The sequence below is a fragment of the Struthio camelus genome, chromosome 11, assembly GCF_040807025.1.
Source record: "Struthio camelus isolate bStrCam1 chromosome 11, bStrCam1.hap1, whole genome shotgun sequence".
Classification (NCBI taxonomy): domain Eukaryota; kingdom Metazoa; phylum Chordata; class Aves; order Struthioniformes; family Struthionidae; genus Struthio; species Struthio camelus.
The window spans coordinates 4,268,172-4,277,338 of NC_090952.1; the positions used below are offsets into that span (position 1 = coordinate 4,268,172).

The window sequence follows — 9,167 nt, forward strand, 5'->3', positions numbered from 1 at the left end:
GCCCGCGGCAAAAGGCACAGCGATCCCGACAAAGGGTGCTGCGGCTCTGGGGCCCTCAGCACGTCCCCAGGAGGCGTCTGCTGGCAGCCGTTCTCTGTCTGCTCAGCCCATCCTGCTTTGGGCCCCAGGAAATATTTTCTCCCTCATTTTGCCCCTGTTTAATTTTGATCATTTGCCTTTCACATTGCTAAGAAAGCCAAGGCGGTTCCAGTTGCCCGACCAGCTCAGCGATGCCACGCGCTCTGCTCCGTCTGCACTGGGTGCAGACAGAACGGGCCGCCAGACTCCCTTGGGAGGAGGGGACCTCCGGGGTATTTGCGGTGCTGGATCCCACTCATCACGAATGCGCTCGCTCCCCTCCAAAACGGGTGCTGCTTGGACAACCCCAAAATGCTCAAGTGTTGCCTCCAACTCCTCTCTCCCGCCCAGCCTCAGGAGGGCAGGGAGGGTGCCCAGCAGGGTACTGCCTCCACCGGGCAGGCATCCTGCTGCTCATTGCCCCAGGAGACCAAGCGCTTCTCCCTGCCGCCCCTCCTGCCTATGCCACCAGCTCCGGCACGCAGCTGGGTCCTGCCTATACCTGGTCTTTCCCCGTATTTCACCGGGCTCGGCGGCCCCACTGCCCCGGGTGCCCTTCCCCAAATGAGTAACCAGGGCTGCCCAGCCAGGCGTGAGGGCTCTGCGCCCTGGCACATCACGTGCACCCACAGCCCATTAAACACTGCACCGCCCTCACCTCCCCGGCCCCGATCCCAAAACCCTGCCAGCCACTAACATTGTGCCCTCCCTATGCTCCCCCCCCCTCCGACACAGAGGAGGCTGGGCGGCACCCAGGGCAAGCCAGGCACCAAGGCACCCTCCTGCTCCCCCAGTGCTGGCACCACTGGTACCTCTCCAGAGCCCCCCAGCCCTCCCTGGCCCCCTCCAGCCCAGCAGGGGTGCAGCCATGGCCCACGGGTCTAGGCACCGTGGCAGGCGCGCTGCCAGATCAGGGGACAGGGCTCCAGGTGAACCACCCTGTGCCCTTCCCCAGGCCACCCTGCGGTGCTCCAGGGGCACCCTGGGGCTGGCCCAGCCGTGCTCACTCCCACTGGGCGCTCTGTCACCCGGCCCACATGTGCACGCCGTGGCTCAGTGCCACATACCAGGCGGCTCAAGGGATGTCCTCAGCTTCCAGTGCCCTGGCACTGCTGCTCTGGACAGACAGCGCCCAGCGCGGCACACAGCCCTGGGCTGGTGACTCCGGTTTGAGGGGGACCCCTTCAGGAGTGGGACGGGGCTGCTAGGCTGGAGATGTCCTGCACTCTGGGGTGACCTTGCCTTGGACACTCAGTCCTCCTGACCTTCCCTCCCACCCCTGGAGGGCTGCTGGAGAAACCGAGGCGTTCTGCAACCATTGCTACTGCTGCCTGCAGGCCCAGGAAAGGGGAGGTGTTGGAGGGGAGAGGGCAGCTCTGCCTAGAGGGTGGAGCAGGAGCTGGGGAATCCACTGAGCTGGGCTTTCTCCTCGACAGCAGTCGGTGGGAGGCTACCAGGTGCCTGCCTGCCTCAGTCTCCCCATCCAAGGCAGTGCTGCTGCTACCGCCTAAGCACTGAGAACCCCGTTGCTTCTTCCGTCGTCCTACACCCTCCCCATTCCCAGGGCTTGGTGCCCAGCCTGTACCTCATCTCCTAAATGGGGAAACTGAGGCACAGGGCAGCCTGGTTGTGCCTGGCCTATGGGTATCCCAGAGGCAGCCCGGGAGCAGACCGCAGGCTCTGCACCTGCTCTGGGCAGGGGGTAGAGACCCCCGGGTTCGCAGGATGCGTAGGGATGTGCTGAGCCCGTCGTCCCAGGGAGACTGAGGAGGAGGAGGAGGGACGAGTCACCTCCCCTGCCCGAGCCCAGGAGCCCACACACTCCTCCTCCCGTCTGAGCCCTTCCAGAGCCATGGGGGAGCTGGCACCGGGCAGGGGGGAACTGGATGCAGCTCTTGGTCCAGCGCGAGCATCCTACAGGGGCTCCGGATTTAGGCTGCCCAACCAGCGGCCTCCCCCAGGGAAGCAAGGAGCTCCTGGCCCTTTAAACCCTGATTGGGGCCATGCCTTTATAATGGGCGGTGGAGGCCCAGGCTCCTTTACCCTCCTGGATCAGGCTGGCGAGGAGCAGGTGGGCTGAGCAAGCTGGTCCTCCCCACCCCACCCTATCCCTGGCCCACGGTGCCTCCCTTCCCCGGTACTTTTAAGGCCCCCCCCTTAGCCAGGCTCCTGTCCAGTTGGCTTTGCCCCTAGCCTGGGGGCTGGGTTTTAGTCCTGAATTTGCACCCCTTTTGCAGACAGAGGCCCTCCCTTTCTGTGGGGTTGTTTTTTGGGGTTTTTTTTTTTTTTTGGCTAAGCTGAAGAGGCTGGCATGGATGCAGCAGCCTGAGAGCAGCAGGCAGCGCCCCGGGATCCCCTTTGGCTGGTGGCCCCAACCAGCTCTGCCTCTCCGAGGAGGAAAAGCATGCCTGCAGGGATCCCCTAGATCCTGCCGCTGACCCACCAGCCCTTCCTCGCCTCGCTCACCCCCGCGCCCGCCATGGGCTCGCTCGGCCCCCTCGCCGGCCTGCTCTTCCTCGCCGCGCTGCTCTCCCGGCAGCTGGCTGCGCGCCGGGCGCCGCCGGCCCTCGGCCCCCTGCCCGCCGGGCCCTCCCTGCCCCTCCTGCAAGCCCTGCAGGAGCGGGCGCCGGGCAGCCGGGGCTGGCGAGCCCGGCCGGCCGGCGGGCAGCCCCTGCGGTACATGCTGAACCTGTACCGGCGCGCCGCCGACCGCGACGGGCGGCCCCGCCACCACCGCGGCCTGGCCGCCAACACCGTCCGCCTGGTGCGGGCCAGCTCCCGCGGGGGCCAGCCCTGGGCAGGTAAGGTGCTTTTTGGGGGGGGAGGAGGGGGGCGCCCCTCGATGGCCGACCCCGGCGGGGGGGGCGAGGAGAGCGGCGTGCCTGGAGCGGCGCCAGGCCGCCGGCCTCAGCGCGACGGGTGGGAACCGTCCTGGCCGCTCGTTGCCCTTCGCCCCGCCAGCCGGCTGCTGCTCTCCTCCCGGCCTGGGAGACCCGGCTTTTGGGGGGGGTTCGGGGTGGGGGGGGCACCGGAGCTCCCGCCGAGGGCAGCGCCCGGGCGGGCGGGAGAGGGCCGTGCGGTGCCCGGGGGGCCCCGGTGTCCGGGCTGCGGGTGGCTGGGCGCCGCTCCCCCGTCCCACACCGCTGCTCTCCCCCCCTCCGCAGGCCGCTGGTACGTGCAGCCCCTCACCTACCGCCTGGAGGGCCAGCCGGAGGCCGAGCGCCTGCTGCGGGCCGTGGTGGTGTACCCGCAGAGCCCGGCGCTGGCCCGCGGCCGCCTCCTCTGCGCCCTGGAGCTGGCGGCGGCGGCCGGCGAGGCGTCGCTCAGCCCCGCGGCCGCCCCGCGCCGGGGCTGGGCCGAAGCGGACGTCACGCCGTACCTGGCGCCCGGGAACGGCAGCGCGGCGGCGGCCTCGGCGCTCCGCTTGCGGCACGTTTGCGTCCGGCCCGGCCGGGCGAGCGCCGGCAGCGGCCGCAACGACAGCGCCGTCCCCGGCGAGCCCTTCCTCCTCCTCTACCTCAACGATACGCGGGCCGGGCTCCAGCCCCGGGCGGGGGGCCCCGTACGGAGGCGCCGGGCCCGCGAAGCCGGCAACCTGGCCCAGGACCTCCCCGGCTACCTGCGGGAGCAGGCGGGCGACAAGAACGACTGCTCCCTGCGCTCTTTCCACGTCAGCTTCGCCCAGCTGGGCTGGGACCACTGGATCATCGCCCCGCACCGCTACAACCCGCGCTACTGCAAGGGCGCCTGCCCCCGCCTGCTCCGCTACGGCTACCACGCGCCCAACCACGCCGTGGTGCAGAACTTCGTCCACCAGCTGGTGGACGCCAGCGTGCCCCGGCCCTCCTGCGTGCCCTACCGCTACAGCCCCATCAGCGTCCTCATGATCGAGCACAACGGCGGCATCCTCTACAAGGAGTACGAGAACATGATCGCAGAGTCCTGCACGTGCCGGTAATGCCCGCGGGGGCCTCCCCCCGCCCCGAACGTGGCGCCAGGCGCCCTGTGCCCGCGACTACCCCGTCCCCTCCGCGCCAGCCCCGTGCACCTGCCGGATCCTGACTTTTAGAGGAGTTTGTCGTGTTTTTTCTCGGGCTGGTCTGTCCCCCTTCCCCGGCGTTGGCGCGGCACTGTGCGGGAAAGTTTTACAAGTGGCTTTTTATGTGAATCGTAAGGTTTTTAAAGGCGGGAGCCTGCTGGGCCCTGTGCCAGGGCGATCGCCCCATGGCGTCTCTCCTTCCCAGGGCCCCGCGGCCGCTGCCTGTTGCGGGGAGGGCTCCAGCATCGGCCGAGGGTCCCAGCCTGATGCTTTTGGAGAAGAGCTGGGTCCCAGGACCAGAGCGCAAAGCTCTCGGAGGTGGCTGGGCCTCTCCTGCCGGAGCTGGAGCAGGGAGGGAGAGCTCTCGAGGTGGGCTGTGCTCTCCATGTCCCTTCAGTGTGTCCCCGTGCTTGTCCTCAAGCTCACGCTGGCCATCTCCAGCACTGTCTGCCCACAGTCCCTTTCTGCCCTGCTGGCTGTTGATGCCGGTGGTGCTCCTTCCTAGCTCACCTGTATGCCAAACTGTCTAGTCCTGGCTGTGGCCAGACCTCACTGGGCTGGGGATGGGGCTGAGATTTGGGGAGCAGGGTGGGAAACTCCTCTTCTCCCCTGCAGTTCTGCTTTGGGGGCTGCAGAAACTGGAGGGACCTGCTGAAGGTGTGACCTGAGCTGCTGGCTCCGCTCCAGGTGCCGGGGACTGGGTGGCTGCCTGAGCTGGGCTCTGCCCTCCACCTTCTCTGCAGCTCCCTTCCTTTCCCTCTTTGGCTTGCCTTCATGGCAGGGCTCGGGTCTGCCCCTGGCCAAGGCGCTTGGACCCTGGTCCCAGTTTCCTCCTGTCTTCCCACACCCTGTCCCACGTGGGTTGGGCTCTGCTTGGCTCCAGGACTGTCCCAGTCTCTGGATGTCTGTTCCACTTCCAGGACTCCTGCAGCCTGGCTTTCCTCTATTTATTGCTGACTGTGTAAATAAATAAACTGATAGATTTTGCTAAAGACCATCTTGGCCTGCTCTTACTCCATCCGTGGGGTGCGGTGGGTGTCCCTGGGCCAGGCCTAGCATGTGGCACGGCCGGTGGGGCTCTGCTGACTGGACCCAGACTTGTCCAGCCATGCTGGGACCATGACACTGCACAGCCAGCACCTGCTGGCAGTGGCAATGAGCAGAAGGCCCCGAGGGGTGCGGTGAGTGAATCTCCTGATGTGAGCAGGAGCATGGGCTGGGACAAGAGGTCCTACCAGAGCAGAGATCTAACCTGCAGAGATGAGGACCTGGGGTAGCTGTAGGCAGCTGCCCTGGTGCTGTTGGGCTGGCTGCAGGAGATGCCCCTCCCTGTGTTTGGGGAAAGCTGCTGTTGGGACTGAGCCAGCTCTGCTGTCCCATGGGGACCCAGGAGCTCTGGCTGTGGCCAGCAGAGCCCTTCCACACGTCTGCAGCTGAGCTTGGAGCACCTACAGCCCTGTGGCAACCGCAGCCCCTTTGCCCTGGTGCGTGGGGCAGCTGCTGGGGCCGCAGTAGTCCTGGCTGTGCCCCAGCTTGGAGGGGCGTGTGGACAAGGCAAGGGGCAGCTCTGCGCTGCAAATGCCACCTGGCCCGTTTTTTGCCCCATGTGTCGGCCTCCCTGCTGCAAGCTCTGTGGGGTCCCCTCCAGGCTCGTGAGCTGGGGCTCACAGTGGGGTGTCTGGCCTGGGTTTCCAAATCCCAGGAACACGACCCCCATCTCCATGGAGAAACAGAGCACGGGGCCAGGAGCTGCTTTTCTGCTCAGCCCTGCATCTCTGCCTGTCTGTGAGCACCCCGCTCCAGTGCAGCAGGAGCTGTGGGGATAGTTGTGTGGGGCCCAGGAGCTTGCTGCCAGCTCTATGGGGGCTGTTTCTCAGCCTGGTGCCTGTGCTGGGTCTCCCTTGGCAGACTGTTGCAAGGTGTCTGACCCAGGCATTCAGCCACCAGGGTTATTTTGGGAAGGTGTCTGTAGAGCAAACTCATCTGTTCTCAGGCATGATGCCCTGTGTTTGCAAACCTGGGGCAAAGTCTCCTTTCCCTGCGAAAGAGCCCTGTGCCCAGAGGCGGTCCCACCTCTCAGCATCCTGGCCAGGCACCACCAAAGCCTCCTCCAAGTCCTCAGCTTGTGGCTATCACCAGGGTCTCATCTCTTATTTAGCCTCCAGCCTGATCTGCTGTTGCTGGTTCATGCTCCAGGGAGATGCTTCATCACTTCTTCCCCCTTGCAGGCATTTGCAAGGTATTGCCAGCCCTGAGTCCCATCCAGCCCCCTTCCAGCAACGCGAGGCTTCTCTCTCCATCCTGCCAGGCTGGCAGAAGGGTGGTGGAGTGGAAGGTTGTTGGCAGAGCCCCAGGCCCTTCAGGATCTTCTCCTGCCTCTTGCCCCCAGCTAGCTGCAGAGAGGGAAATTTCTTGTGGTGCTTTAAACCTCGAAGAGCCCTTGGTGGTAAATAGACCTGACCCAACTGGGAAGATTTCACTGGTCAATCATTAGACATGCTGCATTGACTCATCTGGGCAGGAGGTGATGAAAGCCGTGCGAGCTGGGTACGTTCCCAGCCCCAGATGCTGCCGGTCCCCGCCGCCGTGGTGGCCGCAGCAGTGTCAGCACTTGCAGCCCGGGGGGGATGGAGAGGGAAATGCAACCCCTCCTGCCCTGGGTAGCCCTGGGTGCGTGTGGGGCACCAGGGACAGGCAGGGCGCTCAGGCAGCCCTGTGCCCGCGTAGGCACCGCGCAGGTTGGCTCTTGCGCCTGCCCGGCTGCACCCACGCCTGGGGGACGCCCAGGCAGGCAGGGGCTGCCCTTGGCGGCGTGCTCGCCCCCGTGCTGGCAGCAGGGCTCGCGCTGCCAAAGGCACGGAGCAAACGCGCGCGCGGAGCTGCTGTCCCGGGCTGACCCCAGCACCGCGCCAGGGCTGCCAGGCGCAGAGCTGGGCAGGGGGGCGCGCGGCGGCCCCGGGGCTCGGCGCCGACGCGTGCTGCCCAGGAGCCGCGAGCGCCCGATGAGCTCAGGCCGCCCGCCGCGGGTGCTGCCTCCTTTGCACAGGGTAGACCCCCGTCGGCGCCGGCCTCGGCGGGTGCAGGAGGGAGCTCAGCTCCGGGGATGCGGTCTCCTCCTTGTCTTGAGCAGGAGCGGGGCAGCTAGAGCCCCACACAGCACCCAGGGCTGGCACATGGCGACAGGCCACGGGCAGGGCCCAATCCTGCCACGGGGCACCCGGCTGGTGGCCTTTGCTGGGAGCAGACGGTGATGCCCAGACTGGCCGGGGCAGAGCCAGCGGGTGCTTGGGGTGCCCCGTGGGTGCCCCGCGAGCGTGCTGGCAGCCCGGCACGGCGGGCCCCGCTCGGCACCCGGCCCCGGGGAGGGCACAGCCTCCACGCGGGGGGCAGGTAAAAGGCGGTGGCGTGGGGATGTCCCGCCGGCCAGGACCGCTCAAATATTTGTGCAGGGCTGTGACCGGGGAGGAGCAGCGCCTGGCCAGAGGTGCGGAGGCCCTGAACCAGCAGCACCATGACAGCTCCTGTCCCCTCCGGCCCAGGCACGGGCAGAGGCAGCGCAGCCGGCGGGCCCCTCTCCGGCCCCCGCAGAGCGGGCCCCCGCCTGGCACTGCTTTTCTCCGTCCTCTTGCTTCTGACCAATTCCGTCCAGGTGGGTCCAGCAGGGACCTGGGGCTGCCAGGCAGCCCTGGAGCAGTTGGGGTGGCCTGGTGCCACCTCACATCTCCCCAGGTGGAGGGCTGGAGCCGGGCGTAGCAGGGCTCAGCACCCCCTTCTCAGCCCCATCTCCCTCTCTGGGTGGCACAGGGAGAGCAGGACCTCCGGGCGCTGCCTGAGGCAGGGACGGACCCCGCGGCAGGGCGCCCGGCCCACCGGCTGGCCCGCATGACGCCCTTCTGGAGGATGGTGGGCAGCAAACCGCTGGGCGCCCACTGTCAGCACAGCCTCGAGTGCATCACCAAGGCCTGCAGGTGAGTGGGGACCCCCTGCCAGCCCCTCCGGGAATCACCCCTTTGCCAGCCTGGCTCCAGCGTCCCCAGCCCTGGGACCCCACGCAGACCCCAACCCCACCAGTGTCCCCAGTCCTGGCAACTCCACACGAATCCCAATCTCCCCAGTGTTCCCAGCCCTGGCACCCTACATGCACCCAACTCCACCAGTGTCCTTAGGTTGGGATCCCCCCTCTATCCCAACGCCGGTGTCCCCAGCCCTGGCACCCCACGTGAACCCAACCCCACCGGTATCCCCGGTTTGGGACCCCGTCTCTTCCTAGCCCGTGCCCCCAGCTTTGGGATGCCGATGCAGCCCGAACCCACCAGCGTCCCCAGCTTGGGACCCACCCCGTCCCACTTCACACTGCTGCCGCCCGCCCAGGGATGCCTCTCACCCCAGGGTCCCCAGGAGCAGGTGAGGCTGGCACAGGGACTCACGGCCGCTTTGCCCCGCAGGGCCGGGCGCTGCGCCACGCCGCAGTATGAGTGCTGACGGCCACGGACACCCCAGGAACGCCAACCTCTCCCCCGGCAGGACCGCGGAAAGCTGCGGCGCGTCGTGGCCCTTCTGCTGGGACAAGGACTGCTCCGCAGCCCGCTGCGCCCCACGGCCGGCCAGGCTGTGCCTGGAGCCGGGCTGGGCTGGGGAGGGGGGGGACCAGACTCCCAGGAGACCCGCGGAGCAATGCCGTGGCGGCTGGAGGTGGCCCTGGGTGGGACATCAGCTGGACAGGATGGTTCCCCCAGGCAATAAACCCCCCCTGCATGCTGGCAGCTCTCGTGGGGTCTCGCCTTCCCCCTGCAGGGCAGCCGGGCAAGGTGCAGGTGGGAGCAGGGCTCCGGCGTGCCTTGCGTGGGGACAGGCCACGCGAGCCACGGTGCCGTGCGTGCCCCCCGCAGTGGCACAGGGCTCGTCCCCGTCCCTCGCAAGACAACCTGAAACAGCCCCGCTGGTCCCTGCCTCTCGCCCGAGGGTGCCGCCGGACCTCCAGCTGCTTTTTGCTGCCGATGCGGGAGCATCCCCGGTCCCCTCGGAGGGTGACGGGAACGGGACGTCGCCG

At 67.6% G+C, this 9,167-nt stretch overlaps 2 protein-coding genes across 2 annotated transcripts; both read left to right on the top strand.

Annotated features, from left to right (window-relative positions):
* Positions 1-2,557: 2,557 nt before the first annotated feature.
* BMP15 (bone morphogenetic protein 15) lies at positions 2,558-5,080 on the top strand. Its single transcript, XM_068957499.1, has 2 exons — positions 2,558-2,879; positions 3,243-5,080. The coding sequence occupies exons 1-2, from the start codon at positions 2,558-2,560 to the stop codon at positions 4,034-4,036; spliced, it is 1,116 nt and encodes a 371-aa protein (XP_068813600.1). The 3' UTR covers positions 4,037-5,080.
* Positions 5,081-7,553: 2,473 nt separating this feature from the next.
* Positions 7,554-8,877, top strand: LOC138068720 (liver-expressed antimicrobial peptide 2-like). Its single transcript, XM_068956879.1, has 3 exons — positions 7,554-7,766; positions 7,922-8,085; positions 8,563-8,877. Exons 1-3 carry the CDS (start codon positions 7,629-7,631, stop codon positions 8,597-8,599), a joined length of 339 nt encoding a protein of 112 aa, XP_068812980.1. The 5' UTR covers positions 7,554-7,628; the 3' UTR covers positions 8,600-8,877.
* Positions 8,878-9,167: the final 290 nt, after the last annotated feature.

Bases quoted from the DNA above. Each gene is read 5' to 3' on its own strand.
- BMP15 (XM_068957499.1), top strand. From the start codon at position 2,558: ATGGGCTCGCTCGGCCCCCTCGCCGGCCTGCTCTTCCTCGCCGCGCTG. The intron at 2,880-3,242 runs GTAAGGTGCTTT...CCCCCTCCGCAG, and splicing joins CGGGGGCCAGCCCTGGGCAG to GCCGCTGGTACGTGCAGCCC.
- LOC138068720 (XM_068956879.1), top strand. From the start codon at position 7,629: ATGACAGCTCCTGTCCCCTCCGGCCCAGGCACGGGCAGAGGCAGCGCA. The intron at 7,767-7,921 runs GTGGGTCCAGCA...TGGGTGGCACAG, and splicing joins TTCTGACCAATTCCGTCCAG to GGAGAGCAGGACCTCCGGGC. The intron at 8,086-8,562 runs GTGAGTGGGGAC...TTTGCCCCGCAG, and splicing joins TGCATCACCAAGGCCTGCAG to GGCCGGGCGCTGCGCCACGC.